The 25,019-nt window shown below is 47.1% G+C and overlaps 1 protein-coding gene across 1 annotated transcript in view; it reads right to left on the bottom strand.

The window, feature by feature from the left end:
• The window catches only part of GALNT17 (polypeptide N-acetylgalactosaminyltransferase 17), a gene marked incomplete at both ends in the record, with an annotated part of 181,305 nt that extends 163,511 nt beyond the window's left edge, over window positions 1-17,794 (bottom strand). Inside the window, one exon of the mRNA XM_079545336.1 lies at window positions 17,557-17,794. Coding sequence (XP_079401462.1) covers window positions 17,557-17,794 — 238 coding nt within the window. The remainder of the gene's footprint in view (window positions 1-17,556) is intronic.
• Window positions 17,795-25,019: the final 7,225 nt, after the last annotated feature.

Genomic DNA, 25,019 nt, shown 5'->3' on the forward strand with positions numbered 1-25,019 from the left:
TGCCCTCAAAATCTAAATTTTCATGGCCCCCTTATTACATCTATGAGATATGTTCCCTCCAACCCCAGTTTATTGCATATACTGGTCCTTAAAAATATCTTTCTCTCCCTTCCAGAGGGTCAGCTGATGCACCCTGCCCAGCAGTACCTGCTCTCATGGCTTTAGCTCATGATACAGCCTTGCTCAAAGGCTTGCCAGCAACCTCTCACCAATCCTTTTAAAGTTGTTGCATCCAACTTTTTCCCACTCCAAGACAAGGTCCCAGTCGTTTTGCCCTAATTTACCTAATTGGTAGCCCACAAAGTCACCACATTCCTTCAGCAGGCACACGAGGAAAGCAGTGAGTGCTCCTGCAGGCAGAGAGGAGGGCTGGGAGCCCCGTGAGCAGAGCATGGTGGTTCCACAGCCCGTCAGCACAAGGGAATTACTGGAGCTTCACAGGAGCAAGAGGGAAGAAATCACAGCGCTCAGCAATACACAACATCCACGTGTACCTGCACAAGTTGTCAGTCCACATGCATTAGGAAAAACAGCAAGCTAATTAATTTTCTTAGGAAAACATGCTTTTCAGGGCTTTGCTAGGGTCTGGCGTTACAGAAGCTCCACTCCTCCAACAGACACACTGGCTGCTGTGCCAGCAAATGCATAAAACGCTCTGTTTGCACACAAGGGCCCATCTGTTCCATCTCTCACAACTGGATCCAAGAGCTCCGCTGTTATTATTTCCATCTCTGTACTCATGGGAATGTCTTTATCCTGTGCCATGGACAAGCACATCTCAAAAAGGGCATTGTCACCATCATTGCTCAACCATCTTTGAGCTCTCCGCCCTGGAGCTGAGCTCTGCCAGCTCCCAAATCCTGAGGACAGAAACCCTGGGCATTTCTCATGGGCCTTCAGCCTGCTTTGTCCATGCTGTCCATACGGAGCAACCAATAGCAGAAGCGCTCGACGCTTCAAAGCATGAGGTTTAATCTTTGTAGCTTACAACCTCACCACAGAACAACTGAATGAAAAGATGGCAACAAAGAAGCAGACTGCTGATGCCAAGTAAATGTTGGGCCTTAAGGGACTTGTTTTTCCCACATCCGTGTTACTTCTGCGCATTACAGATTAAATCACATCTCTAGAAGACACCTCACCAATGCCACAGCTTCCAGCTGAGAAATGAAACCAGCTCACAGCATCCCATAACATCTTTGGGGCTTCTGATCTCAGATTAACATTCTGGGCACTGGCAGAGATGATCATTGCTTACCAAAAACCCCAAGGACCTTGGAAATGATTTGCCAGCCATGTGAAGGCATCATCCATAGCAAACTGCTTTCAGCTAAAGGCAAGAGGCTACTGTATTAATAACCACAATTTTGTTTACCAGTTATTTGAAGATGGGTCTGTAACAACAGGCAACAGAACTGCTTTGATTCTGGATTCCCTTTGAGGACACCTTTGTTGGCGAGCTCAGCTGATCCCCAAGTCTTGCTTTCAGATCAGCTTTCCCCAGAATTAACCCTGACATGAGCCAGAGTCACTTCTCACATTCCCTTCTCAACTGGCTTTCTGGTGAGTACTAAACATCCTCTTTCAGTAACTGCTTTTATTTGGGCAATATCCTGTCCTTCCTGACCTCTCCTTTACGTCAACACCAGTGAACATGATGAGTTCTTGGCCTCCTTCCCCAAGCAGCATGGACGCTACAAATGTAATCTCTTGATTGCAAATGCTTTCACACAGTGCAAGCATAATATGTCCCACCAGGCTGCGTTCCTGCTGGATAGAAAGGAGCCACAAGGTTCCCTGCAGGGCAGGATCTGGCCCCGAGGCTCCAGCCACACGCATCACATACACTGCTTACTCTCCTCTCTAACTGAGCACACAGGGCTACGCAAGGAATAAGCTGGCATTTCAGAATTACCTAAGTGCCCTGCAAAATAAGATTTTTTAATTAAACCTAACCTGTTTTAATATTTAAACAAATGGATAAACATCTAAGAAAGCACTGCCTTGTTATCTCTCCAGCAGTTCAGCTGGTTAAAGTTTTTCTTTTTTTTTAATATTAAAATAAATCCTTCTGAAAGGAATCATTAAAACCCTACTATAGACACAACTTGTTTTAATGACACTGTAAAATATCTGATGTTTTACATTTCAGTTCAGGCGGTTTATGCTCTGCACCATCGGCACACACAAATCTGAAGAGCCTCGTATCGACATACACATTAAATACAAGTGCTACAAAAAAAGTGAAAATCAAAGCCTTACTGCTTTCTGAAATTAAACAAGAGAGTGTACCATGCAAGACTGGGAGAGACTGAGATGCAAGGATCACTGTGCAAGAGGAACAGCTGCAAATGGTCTGTGCCATTCTGCGTTCAGCTTTAAGCCTCTCAACTGCTCTTCTGACACACTGAGACTCGAGAGATGCTGTGAAACAACCTGGAGGTTTGGGAGACTGAAGGAACAATCTATCCCCACCTTCTGCAGCACCAAGACAGGAAAGTCAGTAGGAGAAGAACTTTGAAACACTAGAGCCATTGAACTGAGGCTAAATGAAACTGTCCGTGTGAGGGCTGGGCCACCCAAAACATGAACTGCGGGGATTTACACTTCAAGGAATGCTTCTGACATTCCTGCATATATTGATGCCATTTCCCCAATGTGTGGCTGAAGCATTTTCTCCTTCAGACCTTGCTTTCACACCCAGCTGCAGCAGACTAGCTGGGGGACATCAAGTCTCTGTGTAGAGCAAGCCAAGGGGAAAGGAACACCACCACAGAGCAGGGCAGCTGCCCTCCTCATCGCTCCATTAGATTGACTCAAAATACCTTCCTCTCTGCAATGGACCAATAAGCTTTTCTTTTATACGTTACTGAAGACATGCAACATTTAAAGCGGGCCATGAGACCTCCTCTATACCTCTCAGATTTGCTATTCTGAGCGAATAGTGGAATGGAAAAGAGAAAAAGAAATTCTATTAAAAAAGCAACAGGACACAGTAATTGTGTAGAGCCAAGCTGAGATGGGAGCATGAACACCCTTCGGTGGCTGTGAGCAGCCTTTTCTCACCTACTCATTGCTTCTTAATTTCTAACTTGGTTCATAGATCCTGCCGAACTCCCAACAGGCTCTGCAAACCCAACATACGGCTGCAGTGAAATGCAAGTACCCAGAGGGCAGGGAAGTCTTCAGCTCATTGCACTCCAGAACTGGGAAAAAGAAGGAAGATATTTCAGGCAAAGGCAAGGAGCACGGTGCTCTTATAAAACACTATCACTGCACAGGGTTAGCAAAGAAAAACATCATACTGTAGTCTCTGAATAAAGGAGTGAATCTCTATCGCTACCTGAACTTAAGATCAGCTCAGTCAAGATGTTCCCCATCAGAAGCTCAGACCAACAGCATGTTCTCCCAGAACTCCTACATGCCTACCAGAACTCCTTGATCCTTTAAATGCAGGAGCAGAGTAACAGCTTAGCAGCATTCAAGAGCTCAGTTTCTCACTGCTTCTTGCAATGCATGTCCTGTACCCAAGTCAGGTCCTAGTTATATGAATGATTCTGCAGGTGATGCAAATCAAGTTATGATTATAACTGGAAGAGCATAGATGTAGACTGGATATAAGTAAGAAATTCTTCTGTATAATGGTGGAGCTGGAACAGGCTGCCCAGAGAAGCTAAGGACACCCCACATCTCTGAAGTGGTCAAGGTCAGGTTGGATGAGGGACTGGAACCAGGTGGTGTTTAAGGTCCATTCCAACCCAAGCCATTCCACTGTTCTATGATTTTCACACAGAACCAGCAAGAGCCAAATAAGCCCTCTCTCATCAAGCCTAACAGTGTAAAACCTAGTTTGTATGACAGCCTGTAGGACCTGCAGGTGTCAGTACAGCCATAAAGGCTTTAATGGGGTAAATACTGAGAGCAGGGCGTGCAGCTCCCTGCAGCCAAATGAGTATTGGCTCTCTAACATGTTATACAATCCCTGGTACTGACTCATCACCCTTTTCTGCAGAAATCCATGCATTTCAATGTCTGGCATGAGTGACAGTCGTTCCGATCTGGGCACACATCACACTGACTTTACACCAAGGCAAATGATCACCCTAGAGACAGGGCAATGAGCTACAGCTGTGCACACTCACGTTGCAGCCCTGGGAACAGCACCAGCCTTGCAGTGTTGTTCTGCAGCTCCTGCTACGATGAGACCAACTCCTCGTCACACAGAAAAGCAGGAGCCCTCTTTTAAGGAGAAAGGCCACAAGCTGCATATGCACAGCTGATGTGACAGTATATTTATATATGTACGTACAACTCTGCACCTCTCCTGGCTGCCCAACAAGGAGTGTGTGAAAACAGAAACTAACGCATGTCCCAACCCATCTGCTGCTACAGCCCAGCTCAGGGGGATCTCCAGATCAGCCACCACTTGGCAGCTCTCCACAAGGATGTTCCCAAATCTCCTGCATTTAAATGCCCCAATGCAAGGCACGCTGCTCCTTCCCGTTTAAGTGAAGCAATGGAATGGGTTTCCTAAAAACACTGAACTGTGGCTAACATTCCCCTGAAGGCATACCTGAACCTTGCCATCTACCAAATGCCTCTGCACGAAGCTTTTAATCCACAGGAAACTCCTGAAGGACAAGGAGGTTTTGTTGGCTCTGAGCTCCCAGGTGAGTGGCAGAAGAGGACTCGGTCCAGGAGCACTGACGCAGATCCCTTAGAATTATATAAATAAAGAACAGCCCACATTTCAGTCAGCTCGCTCTCTCCCACCCCCTGCTATGTAGGTCACTGCCTGCTATGGAAATCAGCTCGCCTTCAAAGCAGGTTTGCTCCTCTCTTCCCTTATCTCCTTAATATTAGAAATGTGCAAACCATTGTAAGAGCAAAAGTTAATTTCAGACTAATTCGATTTATCCCTGGCATGGGTATAAATATGAAGCTGTATTTACTTGTCAAAAAAACCCTGAGACATTAAAAATGAATGAAAGCTTGCAAGGTATCTCCCACACGGCTCTGAATTCAGTACATAGCTGAAGTCGAAGTCTCTGACACAACACAATGCAAATGAAATACAAAGGGTCCTACTGACCTGGCAAGGGGAAAAAAGCTTAAGGGACTGATGGCAGAGAAGCCCAGCTCACACCAATCCGAGGCTGAAAACAGGACACTGCTGCTATATTTCTTTAAGCTCAGCATGCAGCTTTCTAACTCTTACTGCCAGTTAATAAAGCACCCAACATGAACCCGATCCTCACGCTGCTGAAGGCACTGAACACAACCCGCTTGCAAGGACCAGAGTGGGTTCCCTGGGGCTTTTCCAGCTCACCCATATGGAAGCATCTGAGCAGGATCCACCACCATTCACTGGACAAATTCACAGCACAGAGCCATCCCCACACAGACACACCAAACATTGGTCTGACCCAAGCAGCATCCTCCAGGTTCGGCTCCAGCCATTACACATCCGAGCAACCACTGCAAGGAGCTGAGCTGAGCTGGACCTCCAAACCTTGGGGCCACCTCTCAGCTCCTTTCTGCAAGCTCTGAGCACACAAATGGCAGAAAATGCAACTCAAAGGCGTGAAAAGAAGGCAAATATTCAAAGGATTTATTTAATAACACCCAAAAAAAAAAAAGTTTAAGTGAACCATGAGAATTTCATTATCTCTTCAATGCCCATATCAGCATTTTTTTTATTATTTTTTTAAGTATTTTAAAAGTCAAGAATAAAGGAACTTCCTAAGAGTGGGAAAGCATTTGCCTTTGTGCACCTCTGAATACAGTCGCATCGTACAAGATCCTGACGCAGCACGTTCAGCAAAGTTCTGACTCACAATTGTGCAACTTCAGCCTCTTCCTCTGCTCCATTGATCCAGGCAGAAGACTCCTAGATCAGCTTTTTTTTTTTTTTTTCCTTTGCAACTTCTTGAGTTTCAGCTCTTAAGGTTTTAAGCCAAGGCTCAGCACGGAGGCTTGAGGAAGGGAAATGAAGGAGCTAGCAAAAAAAAGGAAAAATATCTCCATCTAGTTTTAAAAACTTTTGGAGGAAAGGGAGGGAAACGAGGTTGTAGGTCAGATGGAATCTCCAACAGAAAGCAGCGTTTTGCTTTCACACAGCAAACAGGGAGCCCACAGCTTGGAAACAAGGAGTAAGCTGGGAAATACACAGCTGCATTGGGGCTGCCAGTGTGTGCAGAAGGACCATGGCAGCTCATCGTACAGCTGGCACCGGTCTACACTCTTAACTCACAGGGAATTATTTCACTGGATGCAAAGGGAAAAAGCCAGAGAGCTGACAGATGTGTGTCTAGGTAGAAATATATATTCATACTTATTTTCCAGTTTGATAATAAGGAAAAGGATGACTCCCACCAGGGAAATAGAGCAAGTCCCTGTATAAGCCCAAAGTATGCACACAGGTCATCCATCTCCCTGTCAAACTCCCACCGAGAGCTTCCTGCATCCTGGAAGACCGTGACAGGGCAGCACCAGCCTGGGCTCAACAACTCACTGAACTTCAACCCCATGAGATGAGCATGCAGGAGCCCAACGTCTTCTTGTGAGAACAGTGCCCGGATGACTAAGAGAAGAAAACCTGTTGGACTCAGAGATGCATCACAGCATGCAATGACACCAGAGTGCTTGCAGCACCTACCCTTGCATCACCCATACTCCAGGCCCTGCTTTTGGAGCAGCGTTTGCTTCCAGGATGCATCTTCCAAAAACTGACATTCACAAAAAAAAACCATAATTGCAACACGCCTGGAGGCTTTTAAATTTAGAAAGGGCATTATTAATATTCATATATACCATTTCATAGTAGGAAGAAATAGAGAAAATAGACAGCATTGTGCCTTAAGGCCTAGAATCAGCCGGGATTTTTGGCAGCACATGCTGCAGAAGACAGTAGCAGCTGTCACATCACAGCTGGAGTTGCTTCTGGTGGAGATGATTGAGAAATGGGACGAAGGAAAAATACAGGTAAAATTCAGGTAAAATGAAACACAGGGAGGACAGACATCTGAGCTAATGGGCTTCCCATGCCTGCAGAACATCTAAATCGGTATGAACTGCCTATTTCCTCCCTTTTCCTTCCAGTATTTCTAACCTGTGTTTTACACTTTCTTTTTCACTCCCGCTTTCCTCCATTTTCCTTGCACCCTCTGCTCCTTGTTTTGCAGGGAGGTCCACCAGGGCTCAAGGCCAATGGCCTCAGGAACATTGGCAGCATCCTACCTAGTTGGTCTCCTCCCTTCAGCCCCATCACAAAACAAAGCACAAAGAAAACCTTATTTCTTCCCCAGGGGCGGCCTGGGGAGCTCACAAAGCTGCTGCTTGGGTTGCAGCCTCCCACATTACCAACTCTCCCCTGTTACAAATTTGTCACAAAATCCTAAGAACTGTTAAAAAAAAAGAAAAAAAGAAAAAAAAAAGAAAAAAAGAAAAAAAAGAAAAGGAATATATATTATCTAGACATACTTATATATATAAATAGAGCAGGAAATCCCAAATAAAAAACTTCTTCACAACAACCACCCCTGGGTTTGCCCCCTCTGACTCAGCACCAGAGTAAGACAAAGCAATGCTCACTGAGGACGTATGCACTCCTCAGCACTGCTGTTGCTCTGCCAAACCCAACCGTGGCTGCTTCCACCAGGGACCTTTACATCAAAAACTTTCTAATGAAGAACAGCGTGAGGTGAACGCTTAATGCCAACCTGCAAAAAAAAAATCAATGGTGCTACTCGCTGTTCTGAGGCATTAAGGAAAAAAATCACCAGCAGTTAGCTGGGAACTAGGACAGCTGCAGTATTTAAAATACGTACTACAAATGAGAAACACTTAGGCACATCATAATTAGTAAATGGCAAATATTAGGAGTTATGGGAAAAGAGATCATTAAAGCAGATTTTAATGGGCCAGCATTTCATACATTTGGATGTGAAAACCCAGCCTGCACACACTCTGAGCGTTCAGCCGACATTAAGAAACAAACTGCTTCATTTCTGGAGTTGTAAAAACAAAGGTTACAAACAAACCCTGTAATTTTGCCACGGTGAGGGTATAGTCACGCTTCACACATCTGTGATACCTGCCCAGCCCTGTACCCACACCTTTTGAACACCCTGCCATGCTAATGCTAACCATGAAACCAGCAGAAATACACCTGGCAGTAAGGCTTCTGGAAGCTCCCCCTCAAAGGATAGTTACACTTCATTTATAGAAAATAGCTAATTGCAAATAACACATTTTTTTGCAGATGGCCACTTTTTCACAGCTTACAGCAAAACCTCAAGCAAGGGCTGTGTATCCAAACAGTAGTACAAAACAGAGGGGCACCACACAGGCAGGCACCATTCCCTGCCCCAGCGCCTTGCCCCATGCCCAATTCCCATGCCAGCCTCTTTATCTCCCTCTTTCTGTGCTCTCCTGATTTTTCAGCCCTTCCGCTCCTCTTCTGCCCCTCCACAGGCACAACAACACTTGCTTTCTTCATGCATCATTTCCAGAAACACCTGGAATCATTTGCTGGGATGAAAGATAAAGAGGATGCACACAGTACCTGACCACTTCAGCCTAACTGGGAAAATGAGAAATAAATGAAAGCAGTTTCTCATGATGGGAAAATCTGGGCAGCCTCATAAGAAGATGCTAACAGAGATGTCTACGCTTGGGCCTGCACCTTTGGATGAAGTTCTTCCTTTAGACATTCAGTTGCAGTAATTATAATCAGAGCCGGGTATTTCAGCTGCACTAATCATCACTGGAGATGGACATTCAGGGGAACGTCACAGTTTTCTATACAGCTGCACAAAGGACATAAATCACGCCGGGTGCCTCAGACTGGGATGAGATGTGGCAGTTTCACTCCTTGCCACGCATTGCCTCTTTCTCTCATAGCAGCCTGGCAGCCAGTTCTAATTTGCAAGGGCTGATGTTGTTGTACAGGATCAAAGAGGCAGCATCGGGAGGGAGGAAATGCGTGCAGGGAACACAGCATTAATTAGTATTGGAAAGTTGTGCAACATCCTGAGGAAAGACTGATGAAAGCGTAAAATCCCACACTGCTGTCTGTCCTCCTTCAATGGCCGTGCAGAGCTGCTATGAAGCTCCCCCAGAACGTCACTTATCGATTCAGTGCTTGATCCAAAGACAACCAGAAGTCGGTGTGAGCTGACCCTGGGAGCACCTTTCACCCAAGGCATCGTGAGAGGCCGACAGCTGCCTGCCAGACCCTCCTGGAGAGGCAGATTTCTAAACGAAAGCCTCTGCTTGCCCACAGATCCCCTGCACGATGCTGCTGGCTTCGTCCTGCTGAGCCCACCTGTCCCCAGCAGCCTCATGGGGACGTGGAAAGCATTTGGAGGCTGAACTTCATGGAAACAGGCGGGTGGATCCCAGTACACGGGGGGACTACAGGTTTAGAAACGCGTATGGGTTGTTACTATTACTGTCTTGCCAGCACAAATAGGAAAAGCTCCAATAAAATCAGGCAGAATACAGCTTTTATGCTCCAACCTTTAAAGCAGTCAGTGCTCCAACACCCTTCACTGAAGAGGGTGCAGTGTAAAAAACGCATAAAGGTCAACCAAAGTTATTTTAAACCCAGTAAGAGAATAAAAGCAAGCATTAAAATAACACTAAATGGATTCTCCCTTTTTTTTCTCCTTTGTTTTGTGTTAGAGTGTGATCAAGTTGTTGTTTCACCAAAAAAAATTGTAGTAATTTGGCATAAATACGAGTGCTTTCATGATTTACTTTAAAGTGTAATGTGGGCAAAGACCCAGAAAGAAATTCATTGTTTCACTCCTTCGTATTAACCTTCTCCCTTTGGTTTTTATGCTCTGGGAACACAACCATGGGAAGCTGCTATGTTTTCTGAAATACTGCCTGACAAATACAAAATACAACAGAAGTAAGAAGACTTCACCCAGAGTCAGGTCACTTGCTCAGCCCTCACGGCTGCTCACGCTCCCTGCAGTTGAGGAAGCACCCAAAACAGCAGTTGGGGCATTGCTGCTATCTTAACCCATTGTGGACTGTTCTGATGGTTTTCTGCTTTCTGTATACCAGCAGCACTTGGACACATCAAGGAAAAGCAAGTGGGAATCCCTCTGCCTGCAAACACAGCAAGATCCCGACTGCTGCCATGCAGAGAAGATGGGAGAAGAGACTGCAACTTCCACATTAGCTGAGGGTAGCGATGGGAAGAAGGACCAAGGATCCGTTTCCACCTCCAGTGCCAAATGCTGGCACATCACAGCTGGTTTTACTGCTCTGAAACCAATCAGGCAGGACAAGGCACACCAAATTCACACTGAGCACTGATTTACCATGTAGGGAAGCCCCAGCTTTCAAGAATCACTCATTTTCACTATCAGCAGGGAGAGGTGCTCTCACAGCACAGCCTGGGCCACGTAACCTAGCGAGATCCCTACTCTAAAACATCCACTTACGAAGAGTTACCGCATTATTTCTGTATTACAGACACTGGGAAGAGGCAAGTATTTCCTGCACTGCAATACAGCAGATACCCTTTAGCATCACTGTCTGTGAATACTGAGCAACAGAGGGAATCCCAGGGAGGGCCCTATTGCACAGCACACAGCGCCCATCACACAGCAACCAGGAGGCAAGCTCTGATTAAAGAAAAGATGAAAGCAAGTAACAATCTTATCCGACTCACTCCTGATTTTAGGGAATTGTCGCTCTTATTCGTTAACTTTGTATCCCTGCACCAATGCAGGCAGCAGAGACGGCATGGAATGGCTCAGTGTCAGCTCCACGTTGTGCTCTCCTTGAACGTAACGCGTGACGTAGGGCCCCCATTGCATCATGACTGCATTATTTTTAGATAACTGTCAGCCAGTGTCAGAATGCGGGTCGATAAGCTATTAGATTTATAGGCAGAACTAACCATGCTTGCAGCAATAAAATGTAAAAGCATTCAAAAATTTCAGAAAGAAATTTGACCACGGGGATTGGGGGCCAGAAAATACAGTTTGCCAGTATTCCCAAAACTGCTTAGGGAAAATAATATTGTACCACTAGGATATGTTAGTGGAGCTGAATCACTGCTGTTGACTCACGCTAGGGTCCATACTGCACGCATTGGGTCTGAATGGCCGTTTGCAGACGTCGATGAGGACATCTTGCTGAAAACATCTCCTGTTTAAAACATCTCAGCAGAATGGCCTCACCTAGCCTGGGAGGGGGCAGCCTGCCAGTGACATCTGGACCAGATTGTTGAGTTTTTACGTATAGATCAAAGGTGTAGAGTACAAAACAAGAAAAACCTTTTTAATTACCTGAGCATGCTCGTCTCTGTTTTCTTTTGCACTAAATCGGAGGTGCTCACATGCTACACAAAGCATCTCCTTGTGGAAAACACACGCAGCCTTTGCCAGGACAGAAGCAACGAGGGAAAGCGATGGCCAACAGCAGGGTTGACTTCCCCACAGCCAACCACACTGTCAGCACACGCCCAAAGCCAGCTTCGTCTGCCTGTCCCCTCTGATCAAAGAAGATCTCCAGCAAGCAGGGCACTCTGTTGTCCAAGCAATGCCTGCTGCCACTCCAACAGCCCTGGGGCATCCGAGATGCGGCGCGAGCCCAGCAGATGTGACACTGCTCCGACAGCAGAGTCGTGTCCTTCTGGAGTGGCAGCTGGGAGCCAGGCAGGATGCCCGCGGGCTCTGCAATGTCACTTAGATGCCCACGTTTTGCCAAATGCATCCACTTCCAAATGTCTCTTACTGGAGTCGCTGAGGTTGGGAAATAATATTGTAATTACAATAATTTTAACGGCTTAAGTTATATCCCTGAAAGCTCACACAACGAATTTGGTCGCCTAAATCTGACGTAGCTTTGGAAAATTTACCATCGACCCAAGGTTCTGTTCCTCCAGTCAGTCAGATGTGATTGATATGCAAGAATAAAATGCCAAGTTGTCACTATTTGCTAGTACTGCTGCTGCATCTCATGACTCCGTGTTGTCTCTGCATGACAAACGTGTTAGTGGCTCATTACTCATTCACTGCCAATGACTGTGAATATTCAGATGATGATGCCAAACAACGATCGAAAACAAAAATTATCTATCAGTCCCCAGCCAGCCGGGTTGTAAACTAAATGTCACATCACCATCTGAGCTTCCAGACGATTCCTAATTGACTGTGTGAAGCCTCACCTTGCAACTCTACTGTTTCTTCTACTTATCCTGTTCATTCTTTGACCAGTATCAGACTTAATTTCCACGTATAACTTACAGGCAGCAGCTCTCAGGTGCCCACAGACCGTGCAGACCGCTCACCTCGCGGCTGCTGAGTTTAGGTTGAGAACTTTTAAAAGCATGAATCTGAATCTGGACAGATTGCCTTATTCGCAGTAGGGACCACGGCAGCCCGGTCTGTTCGGTACGCAACAAACATGAAAGCTGCGGCTTTTATCAGGCTGCTACATAAGGCCACATAAAGTAATATAGTTTGTTTCTACTTCAGAAACATCACGGTATCAGAACAGACAGGGAAGAAAGTATATCCGATGCTGTGTGATAACCATCAGTTAACACAGCAGTCACATCCATCGCAGTGTGCCACTGTTCTGTTTTATCTCCACGTCACCATCTCTGATATCAAAGGGTTTCATGCAGCAAGGCTATGCTCCTATGAAGATCTATTTTGATTTGATTTCATTAATGTGATTAAAGTTTGGCCCGCTCTGCCTTTAAGCAGCGCTATTCTACTCTCAGCTCTGTATGTTTAGCTGTTTATCTTAATCAGAGAACGTCTTTGTGCTTCAGTTATATATTACCTACCTGTTGGGAAATCCTCATATTGCTAATCTGTGGGTGTAGCACTGCTACATGCCACTAAACGGCTGACGGAACGGCTTCTAATCTGCCTTATTTACATATATAATTTTATACTCGGTAGTTAGCTAAGTTTGTAATGTACTTTGAGGATGATAAGTGTTATAGAAGATAAGCATTATCTTATTCTTATGGGAAGTAAATCCACATATCTCTAAAGTGTTTTAAGTTAATTAAGTGCCACTTTACAAGGGGGATAGGAAGACCACGCAAAAGGCTGTGTTACCGAATCTGCCTCCATGTCCACACAAAGTTAATTTAATTGGATAAGCAGACGAGAGCAAAATCTGTATGCATGGAGGCTGCTGCCACACACTTGTTCATAACTCAGTATGTGCAAATCACTGCATGTGCAAAAGCACAGACACAAGCTTGTTTAAAAAAAAGAAAAAAGAAAAAAAGAGCACAGCTTATCTAACTGCCAAGGAATTTAAAGCTCCTCTTCAACGTAACCACAAGAGCAGTTTGCTCTGTGCACTTCTTCAGCAATAGGGAAAACCTGCCTCTGCTCACCCACTTTCTGGCCTGCTTACTCCTCCTTCATTGCTCACAGGTTTTAACCCAGCACCCAGAGGTCTGCTGAACGTGCACAGGTAGCACGGCCCGGAGCTCTGCTAGCAAGTAGCCATGCAGATGTTTACCCCAGCACAACTGGGAGGTGGTTAAATACCTGCCTCAGATAACCAGCGGGCAGCTGAACCGATTCCCTTCTGTTTGCTCAAGGTATTCAGTGGCAGCTGATAGGGGTGCTGGCTTTCCCCATGTGCAAACCTGGGGTTTACTCAGACATCTCCTCCCTGCACTTCTTATTCTCAAAGTGGTAGTGCTACTTCAGGAGCATGCTGTTCATATACTGACCTCAAGAGCATCTGGCAAGCAGGGCTCAGAACACTCATCACCAATGATGCTGGACCTAGGAGCCTAGGAGCAGCCGACAGGCCCCATGCATCCCACCTGCATCCTGGCAGCTCGATGCACCCTGGGCTACCCTTCTCCTCTCTGCCTTTGGGGAGAGGAGTGAATGCGTGCTGCATCGCTGTGAACGTTTCCCTTTTGCACACCCAGGCTGGGATCAGCCTCCAGAGAATGAAGGGAGATGGAGCAGAGAAACACAAAAGCGCAAGGAAGAATACAGCTTTTCTCAAATCACACTGCTTGTCACACACACCACCAATCTCGGCACACGGCAGTTCGATGCTAAAAACTTTGGGCCAGCCTTGTGGTTCCCCTGCCCTACAAACACACACAAGGCTGATATTCCCTGTGCTCATCGGTGAGCTTTCAACAGTGGCCCCAAAGGCAGCACAGGGCTGCAGCAGAGGCAGACTGTGCTCCTTGAGTGCTCACACACTGCAGATCCTCCCCAGCTACCTCGGCTTTGCCTTTACATAAGCACGCAGATCCTCTCTTTGTAAACACGAGCCCAAACCGAAAGTTCATTTGTGTGAATCTCCATATAATTGGAGGTAATCTGGACTGCTTATGTAAATGTCAGCGTTAAAAAAAAAAAACAAAACAAAACACCTTGGATCACAAAGACAAGTAGTGGTTAACATCCCAAACAAAACAGTGTGCTCCTTGCAGACTCCCATTAGCTTTCTCCTAACATCTGCTCAACAAGAGAATTCCATCCATAAAAACGACAGCAGGAATTAGAAATTCCCTGAATTCTCAGATAAGCACATGCCTACAGAACAGCCTCCGACAGATCGCTCCAAGGTCACCTGCAACACACACTGTGCACCATGGCAGCACCTGGGTAGGGACCTGTAGGGAATGGCACAGAGGGAAAGGGAGAACCATGGGACTGCTGCAACGAGCTGAGGGGCAAGAATAACATGTGAGAAGGAGCAAGGCATGTGTATAGCTCTCCAGGAGTTTTAGGCCTCCCCCAATAAAAGACTGGATAGACAAATTTGGACAGGGCTGAGTCTTCTCACGGATTCTTCATGAGTGACTAAAAGGAGAAAACCAAGCACAGGCAAGGCTTCATGTGATTAATGCCCAACCCCCAGCTTGAGCCTCATGTTCCACGTGAGGGGCAGTGCAGGCAGCAAGTCAGGATGTGTTTGGGACAGCTGTCTGTGCACAGAGCATCATGCTGCAGAGCAGGGCCTGGCACTGCTTGCAGAACAACATAAAAATACGTAGCTCAGAGGGAGCGATGGTGTAAAACCATTCCTTTACCAGACCTGAGGCACACAGCATTGCTTAGCTTGTTTTTATGACCGACCTTTAAGGAAATAAACAGGCGTAGGTATAACATGAGGGCTGCCACGCCACAGATTGCTGTTCTTTCTGTTCTTCTGCTCCAAGGAGCCGAAACCACAGCAGCTGTGGGATGGGATCACTCGTTTCATCTGTACAGAATCGGTGCTTTTTAAGAGATTTGCTTTTTTAAAAATAGCTCCAACTCCCACTGAAAGCCAGCCAAGTGCTGTAACGCAGACAGAATCCATAGCCACTTTCACCCAAACTGTGCTTCGCTTTCTCCCCATGTTCAGACGCTTCTTGATGTTCCCTAACATGCAGGCTTACCCTGTGCTGCACCACAGGATGCTCTGACACCTCATGAATGCTGAAGCACAGGTCAGACTGAAAGCAAAATACAATTTCAAGCACCAGAACAAATTCTCTTGGTGGATGTGTTGCACCGGGTGCTGTTGCTGGGTGCTGGCCAGCAGTACGCACGTTTCCTATCCTAAAACCAGCAGAAACAAAGTGAGCACGTAGCTGCACGCTTCAAGCAGGCACGAAGATTTCTGTCATAGCCACTCTGTGGGTGCCCAGGAGGAGGGATGAGCACCGGTGTGGGGAAGCTGCTCCAGTGGCTGTGCACCCCTGGCCCCAACTGCTGGTGTCCTTTGAGAGAGATGGGTGTGGGGGGACCACTGCCTTTAGTGAAACCTTTAGTGAAGCCTTGCTGAAGCACAACACAGACGCTGCCCAGCGCCCAGAGCAAGCAGTACGCATCTAAAACACACATATCAAATACACACTTGACCCAAAGTTACGTAAAAATAGCTCTACACGAGAACCGTCTGCTAGCCAGACTCATCAGCCATAAAGCACCCCAGAATACAGAGGGCAGGTAAGGTATCACATAGATGCGCTCAGCTTTCCGCCTGCGCTAAGAAAACGTCTGTGATGTGGGCAGTGCGTGATACCTCTCTGCCTCCCCTGCTCCCAGGTGCACAGCTGCTGCTGAGCACACAGCAGGCTCCTGACTTCCCCCAGGGCAGCCCCCAGATGGTACAGTACAGCACTGCTCACACCTGTGGCCCCAGGACCAGCCCTGGCGCAGGGCATCCCAGGCTCCCCTCCATGAGAGTAGAGCAATCACTTTAATTTCAGCTCTCTCTCTGTACTTATGGGATGCAGACAGCATCACGATTACGGGTCCGACACCACGGTCCTGGCATGAGGTCTCCTATCCTGAACTGCACCTGCTGCCCCTTTGTAAGCAAAGTGCCCAAACTTCTGCCCAAGCAGCATCCACCAGCAGCAGTTTCAGTCTCTGTAACAATTACAACCTATTTTTCCACCTTACTCCCTTTCCTTTTTCCATTTCACCTTGCTTGCCACCCCACACTGCTGCTTCATCTTCCGGCGGTGCAATAAACAGAACAGGTAATGCACACAAGTGTGCGAAGCAGGAGCACAAACAACACCTTCCCACTCAGCTGAGCACTTCTCACTCTGTGCAGCCCCTTCCCCAAAGCACAGCTGCTCAAACCCCCCCCTTCCACCCCCCTCAAGAAGGGCACACTGCTCTCCTGCTGCACAGCACAACGCACACCGACTGTGAGCACAACGCAGCACAGCACCGAGCATCGCTTTTCCTCTTCAAAAGTCAGCAAGGGAATCGCACTGACGCTTCCAGGAGCACCAACTCCACTCATTCTGCAGCACTGAAGATGGGAGTCGTTAACGCTACAAAGATGGGAAGGAATAAATGGGAGCCTGGGCTGGGACCACGCTGCCACTTGGGAGTCTATGGGGAGCAATTTGAGAAAGATGAGCTTCCGCATCAGTGTTTTAATTAGATGCCTCACCTACATTTCTTATGTCCTTACAACGTTTCTCTATCCCACACGGCATCTTTAGAACTCCCTTTCTGCATCTTGGAACTACTGAACCTGGTGAGATTTTAATAGAAATCCCTTTGCTGTGCTATAAAGAGAAGCATTACTGAGGTTTCAATTAGCAGCTGTTAGGACTGAGCCGTAGGAAACACCAAATTGTTTCCTCAACTTCACAGTCACCGTGTTTTGCTTAGCGACCTTCTGCACCCAAATGACCCTACGGCCATTTAGAAACTCCTTTCCAAAAAAAGCACTTCTGTGGCAATTAAGCCATTCCCTGATCAATAATGCGCGCTGCTCTGCTCGGCCACAGAACGTCCTCTCTGGATGCAGAAACCAGAATGCTGTGATCTCCCAGCCAGCACCCCAGACCCGAAGGCAGTGTTACACTGCTGTGCCTTCCGCGCACTCTGTGCCAGGTGCTCCGAGCCATCAGCACGAGCACAACTTCGAAATCAGATGCCACACCGGTGAGCTGAGAGCCCACGTATGAGATAAAGGGAGCGTGGCTCCACCACCAAAACTTCACGAAACCCCCACGCTCGCTCGGTGCCCCGCGGCCGTAGCCCAGCGTTATGCGCACAGAGCAGTTCTTACCATTGAGCTGCCTGTAGACGATGTCCTCCAGGAGGGAGAGCCTCTTTAGCACAGCGTCCTGGATGGAGCTGATGCCGCGGGCCGTCAAGTTGACCACTTCTGCCCGGGGATGGACGTCATGAAAGGAGTCGCCGCTCTTGGCCGTGATGGGTCTGCACTTGGCCAGGAAGAGGACGAAGCCGGCCACCGCGATCAAGTTTAACACCAGCAGCACTTTGACTCTCCTCAAAGAAGCCATCAAACTTCCCGAGGGACGCCTCCCGCCTCCGCGCCGCGCTAAGGGACCGGCCGGGCAGGTGCGTGCCGCTGCGCGCACATCGCACGGCTGCGCGGGAGCTGCGCCCGGCCGCGGGCTGCGCGCGTCGGGGTGCGGAGCCGCTCGCTCAGCCTACGGCCCCGCAGGGGAGACGCAGCCGGGGCCGCCCGCCCCGCTCGGCCGCAACTTCATGCCCCGCGCGGCGCGTCCCGGCGGCGGGGCGCGGGGGGGGCCCTGCGGCAGCTCCGCGCGTGGCGGCGCGGCGCCGAGGGGACATGGACGCGCCCCGCCGGGCCCGGCCGCGCCGCCCCTCCCGCCCCGCGCTCCGCCGCCGCCGCCTCCTCCTCCTCCTCGCAGCAGCGGCGGCGGGGCGGGGAGCGGGGGCGGCGCGGAGCCGCGCGGTTCCCCGCCCCGCTCGGCGGCCGCAGGGAGCGCCCCCTGCCCCTCGGCAGCCGGCCCTGCGGGGCTGCGGCACCGAGCGCGCCGCCTGGAGCCGCGCAGCGCCCGCGGGCTCCGCTCGGGGCCGCCCGGCTGTAACGCGCGGCTCCGCGTAGATGTGAGGGGCGGAAATCACGCACGTCTGCCGTTCGGTGCTGTGGTTCCACCTGCCCTCCAGCCTGCCGCGCGGTCCGTTCCTCGACTTTGCTCCTCGGCTTTCCCGGGGGAAGGCTGTATCTCTCCGCCTGGAAGTACAGCTCTCCATCCCCAGGCTTTCAGCCACAAAAGCAGGCGTCTGCTTCCCCCGAATGCGTTGCTATCACCTGCTTGGCCAGCACAGATCTACCGCGCTTCAAAAACAAAAAAGCTCTGCTGGTAGAAATCATCGGCTCGAACTGAAATTCGAATTTTAAATGCCAGAATATGGGAAGTTGCCATCTGAGAGCATGGCTTACACAAAGCAATGCAGGGGAAACCCGTGTCTGAGCAGAGGGCCACAGCGAGCCCAGCTTCTCAGGAAGAAAATAGATGAGAAATACAAACATTGCGTGTATCGTCCCAGGCACCGCTCCGAGGGGTGAGAGCATCCCCTCTCATCTTCAAGCCATAACTCAGAAAACAAAATATAGATATATATATCAAGGCCATGGAAACAAACCTAAAATTGCTTTAAGGACTGAGAGTTTCAGTGTGTTACTTGTGGGCTGATCTGTGGTTTCAGATCCAAGAACCTGCTACAGACCCAGAGGAAAGGGCGTCAGGCACAGTGAAATTACCTGCTCAGATGGCCCAGGTGCCTTAAGGAGCAAAGCTGAGTGATCTGCAGGATGTGAAGCTCCACCTAGCAAAGGAATTCCCTACAACCAGGACAGCTTTTTGCTGGCATTGAGGGAAAGCGTATTATATCTGCATGGCTGGGAGTTGTTAGGGGGTGTTTTGGTGCATGTTAATCCAGAAAAAAAAAGAAAAAAAACACTTTGCAGAGTTGTTTACAACAAAGCAAGGCATGTAGCCTCGAGACTAGCAGGAGCAGAAATAGTGCAAACAGAAGGGTACCTGCTGCTTGTTTTAAAGCAGTCCTGGATACAGAATCTATTCCTGCGAGTCTTTCACTGCGCCGCGCTCCCACTGAACTAAGAGTTGTTGTATTACAAAGAAACAGCAAGATCTATTTTAATTATAAAACGCCGATTGTAAAAAGCTAGATTTAATAAATTTTGGCACGGAGCTATCACAGAATATGAGTATAAAGAAAAAAAACTTTCCTACTTAAAAAAAAAATTAACTACCATCTTGCTAAAATTCCTGCAGTTTGAGTGTAAGGAGCCCAGACTACTGTTAGTAGAGGGTTTCTAAAGCTGTTTGACTAAAGCAATAATCATAGAATGGCCTGGGTTAAAAAGGAGCACAGTGCTCATCCAGTTCCAACCCCCTGCTGTGTGCAGGTCACCAACCAGCAGCCCAGGCTGCCCAGAGCCACATCCAGCCTGGCCTTGAATGCCTGCAGGGATGGGGCATCCACAGCCTCCTTGGGCAGCCTGTTCCAGTGCCTCACCACCTCTGAATGAAAAACTTCCTCCTAATATCCAACCTAAACCTCCCGACCCAGTTTAAAACCATTTCCCCTTGTCCTATAACCTTCATATCTGTACATTGGTTTTTATCTGGTTGCCTCTTTGGACAGCTGAGTCTGCCAGCAGAGGCTGAGAGCCTCAGCCAGCTCCTTGCTGAAGTACAACAAGCAGGGTTGGGAGAAGAAAGCCATGATCCACCTTACAGCGCTGCTGGGTGCAGTTCAAGGACACCTGGCTCGTGTGACAGCCACCCAAAGCCAACTCCACCATGCTCACTGTCCACATCCCTCAGTGCCACATCCCCACAGTTCTCAACACCTCCATGGATGGTGACCCCACCACTCCTGGGCAGCTGTGCCACTGCAGCACCGCTCTTTCTGAGAAACTTTTCCTAATACCCAACCTGAACCTCCCCTGGAGCAACTTTGGGCCGTTCCCTCTCATCTCATCTGTGAAAAATCATGAGCTGTAAATAAAATCAAGGATACTCACTTTCATCAGCCCCACTCGTACCCAGGATGATTTACAAAGACTTTTCCAGGTGTCCATTGTCGTTGTTGCTTTTTTCTATGCAAAATCCTCCTGCTGGCCACAAAGGGAAAAGGTACAACTGGACAAATCCCTTCCCTCTGCAAAGACCTGCTGCACTTCTGTCCAACGATGAAGATTTTAGAAACTTCTGGGGCTCCAAACCTAAAGAATTAACAGCCATCATTAAGTGCCCTTCAGCTGCCCGAAGGAACAACTGTGTCACTAGGAGTTGCAGTACTATCTGCCAACAGGTAGGTTTATGCATTCCCTGTATAGGAGAAACCAGTGTGCTTTGCTGAACAAAATGCAATGAGGACAAGATCTACTGAGGATGGACCAAGAAATAGGCTTTGTGGCATAGAAATCATAGAACAGCCTCCTGCAATCACTGTTTCAGGTTGGCCTCACTGGGGTATAAATGGCAATACAAGGTGTTGGGACACAGCAACTGTGAGAGCATCTGTCAGGACTCTGCTCTCTGGAGTGGGCTTTCACAAATGACCAGCTTCCCTGGAGGCTGTCGGGTTGGTTTGAAGTTTGGGTTTTTGGTTTCTTGTTTGTTTGTTTTTTCCTCATTTTGTGCATTTTCATTACTTTCTTATCCCCCAAAAGTCATGAAGAGTTACGAAACTGAAAAGAAGAACTGACGAGTATTTGTTGGTGTTGGGAGAGAAGATCAATCGGCATGCCTAATAGAACAGTTCTATTTTTGCCTACTACGGTAGAGGTTCTATCAACAGCACACATGCTTTTCAAGTGCTAGCCAAAATAATTATTCTCTCCTTCTGTGGGGGGAAAAAAATGCACTAAATCATGAATATTCAGCAGGCTGATTAACGACATAGTAATCCTTTAGCGAAAATCTCTGCGCCTTAAAATACCATGAACGCTAGCTGCCAGTTACGTGAATTAAAAGTATAAAAATAACTTGGTTTCCAGAGGTTATCTCATCCAAATTACTTCAGAACATCCAATGGCAGCGTGGTGCCAACAAGCAGCTAAGGCAGACTCCGGACATCCTTGGTATTAGTTAGCACAGCTGGGGTTCCTTGTTTGCAGGATTCAGGTGGTGCCCAAAAGTTGTCAGCCTTTCATTTTTCTCTCAGACACTGGAGAATACCTGATTATTTAACTCGATTTTTATTTCTGTGTTGTCTGAAACCACCAAGAGAGCCCCACTTTCCAGGTCAGTTGAATACAAGCACCTCCATTGCTGATGGGCTCTTTCTTTTTCACGCCAGTGTTTCCTCCGTGCAGCAATCTGCCCCACGAGGAGCTAAAGGCTGCTGTGAGATTCACGTAGCTCACACTCAGTGCCAGCAGCACCAGCAGCACTCGGGGAATCTCAGCTGCAGTATGACCTGAAGCATAAGGTTGTTGTGCACGAGGCTGCAGTCCGGTGCTCCCCACCAGAGCCACCAACAGCATTACGTTGCACTGATCACTCGAGGCCCAATTTGTACAAATGAGTAAGCATGTGCAAAAAAGATTTTTCTTTTTAAAGTTGATGGCTCATTGTGTGCTCCTTCAGGATTCATTTCTGGCAGTAAATTAAGCATGTCTTTAACATCAGGGAGTTAAGCCTTTATCTCCAGCCTTACAATTCTCCTTTGCTACGCCACACAAAAGCAACTTTTCCCCCAGTTTTATCTTCAAAGTTTGGAAACATATTTAGTTCTACATTACAATGATTCTATTCATATTTCATGAATTTTTAAGTTCAGACTGTGAGCACGGACAGCTCATCACTGACACATCAGTGAAATGCTGTGAAAAACAAGCAACATATTGTGCTTTTAGCTTATGAGATTGCTTTATGGTTCCCTCAAGGATATTAAAAAGAGATCTTCGCAAGGATTATCAATAAGTATCTTTCAGGATCAGCACTTCTGAAGTTTCTAGAATGGCTTCAAATCTTGACTGAGTTTGGAAATGAAAGAACCCACTGTGAAACAGCAAAATCATATTTTAAAGCTCAAATATTCTTTAGTTTTGCTGCTTTGCATTTCAAATTCTGGTTATCACTGTGAATGCTAATTCCTACATCGTTTTCTTATTGAAGCTAGTTTTAAGTTTCAACTTGTTTATCAAAAACAGGGAAAAGAGGAGCAACTTCACTGAAATTTTGACCGAGCATTAAAAAACATTTTCAATAAGTGATTTAAATACTGTCTTTTTGGATGATCAGAAAAGAACCCCCATTAGCTTTGCTATATTAAACAAGATAGCTGCATAGCCCGTATTATTACAGCACCTCATCATCTCACAGCCCTTCAGAACATTTCATTTGAGCTAGGAAATATGTTACTTCACATTACATGTACAAACAAAAAGGTACCTAAAGATCTTTGAAAAGGGGCTCTACATTCCCAAGAAAATTAGATGATAAAAGTAACTGTGCCAGGATCAAACCAATAGCCTTTAAACCAGAGCATGAAGTCGATGATCATCAACATGAAGTCGATATGAAGTCGATGTCCCCTTGATAGGACAAGGGGAAATGGAACATCAAGACTGGAAATAAGGAAGAAAAATGTTATGATAAGGGTGGTGAGGCAGTGGCACAGGTTGCCAGGGAAGCAGTGGTCCCCCATCCCTGCTGACAGCCAAGGTCAGGCTGGAAGAGCTGTGAGCACTGATGGAGCTGTGGGTGTCCCTGTGCACTGCAGGGCGTGGGACCAGATGGCCTTTAAGGGTCCCTTCCAACTCAAATCATACAATGATTGTGTGATAAGTTCATAGGTAACCTACAGCTGATAGCCCCCCCTTCAGCAGTGGAGTATCTGACAAGGGAAAGCAGGGAAATCCAGAAATCTCACTGAGCACAATTTGCAGTGCACCCCTGTTCCTATCAACATTGAACCATCCTCTCATTTGACTGTCAGAAGCATCTCAGAGCATGAAAATAAGAAGCCCGTCTGCTTGGATACAATTGAACCTTCCAAGGTTCAGTTTTTCTCCCTAAAAGCCCAACCGTGAGTTTTACATCAGCAGGAGACCTCCTAGAAATGGAGCATCCCTGCCCAGCTGCACGATGATCCTGGATTTGCAAACTTCTCTTGATGCTGCAGCTTGTGCTTAAGGGCAGCTAACCATCCTATCCCTTACATTAAGTCCTCAGCTCTGGATGAAAGGGAAGACTCAAAGATTTTGGAAGCTACAGACCACTGGGGTGCAACTTGTGGCTCCTCAGGCACAAGCAGGGTGCAGATGCACCTGTGCTGGAGAAGCATCACTCAAAACTCAGCTGTAATGCAGATACAGGCATCAGTGGAAAACTGACAGCTGCTTTTTCCTCCTTATCTAATAGAGCTCTCTTTGTACTGATGAAAAAAAAAGAAAAAAAAAGCATCTTTTAAAATAAAAAGCAATAAGAAATTAGTGTGAATTTTACAAGCCAGCGCACACAAACTTATTACTTTAGGTCTTTTTCCTGTAATCCTTTTTCAGATAATTAAGATATTTCTTGCACTGATTTGTGTTCCAGCTATGTTCCAGTCATACCACGGCAGCTTTCATCCTGCTGTGACCCTGAGTGGTGCTGACCATCTGGAAGTAGCACGCACACGGTGTTTTAACCTTAAGAATGCAAACCTCCCAATAAAGAGGTACCACAGATTGCAACAACTGCTTAATGAACTGTGTAGTGCATCACGCTAATTAAATCTCACTGATAAATAGGAACAAAGTGCTCGTTACAGAATTTAAAAGATACTTCTCATAAAAATTTCAAGAGGTCTTCATCCCAGCAAAGATATGCTTCAAAGCAGTTCTAATGTTTAGAAGCCTATGTAGGTCAAAAAACTGACATATACATATGCTTATACTTTGAATTAAACAACTGAATTCCCTCCCATCACATCACCCTTTGGCTTGGGGCAATCTATATATTATTTCGTTGAATGAGCAGTCACAGGCATGGGTTGATGCTTGGAGTAGATGATCTTAGTCATCTTTCCAACTTTAATCATTCTATGATTCTATAATTCTTTGATTCTGTGATCCTCAGCTCACTAATGCTGCTCAAGTACTCCTCATATCTGACCCTGGGTGAAGATTTTGGGGTGTAAAGGGGCAAAAGAGCGAGAAGGCTCCTCAAAGCAGCTCTTTTTAGGTGGGAGTCACCTTTTTATTCCAAATATTCTCAGCTGGGAAGTCATTCAGGGCAAAACCTGCCTCCTCTTGTTTAACATCTCAGTGAAACTGCTGTAGGAGATCAGGGACAGAACGAGCCAGACTTTGGGCTGTATTGTGCTTTCTTGTCAGGCTTATCCATGCTTATCCAAAACCGATGGCTTGCTCCATGAAAGCTGAAGCTCAATACTGGCTGTGATTTTCTCTGCAGTTACAAAAGCAGGATTCAGGACATCTCCTACCACCCAAGCACAGACCCCCATGCACTGGTGGAGCACCGTCCCAGCCCTGGTTGGGGTTAGTTGTGAGCATCCTCACGGGCAGCTCCAGCCTGATACAACAGTTGTTAATCTTGATGCCTCAAAAATACAAACTGCCTGTTTTCGTATGGTCTAAGGAGTTATTGAGTTACCCTGAAGCAATTGTTTTTAGCTTTGAAGATTGCTGCTTTCATTGCAGAAGAATGGCTGACAATTTTCTGTTTTCTTTCCAACAATAGCATTTGTTGTGGGTGAAAGATATGACATCTT

Source organism: Tetrao urogallus (genome assembly GCF_951394365.1).
Source record: "Tetrao urogallus genome assembly, chromosome: 20".
NCBI lineage: Eukaryota > Metazoa > Chordata > Aves > Galliformes > Phasianidae > Tetrao > Tetrao urogallus.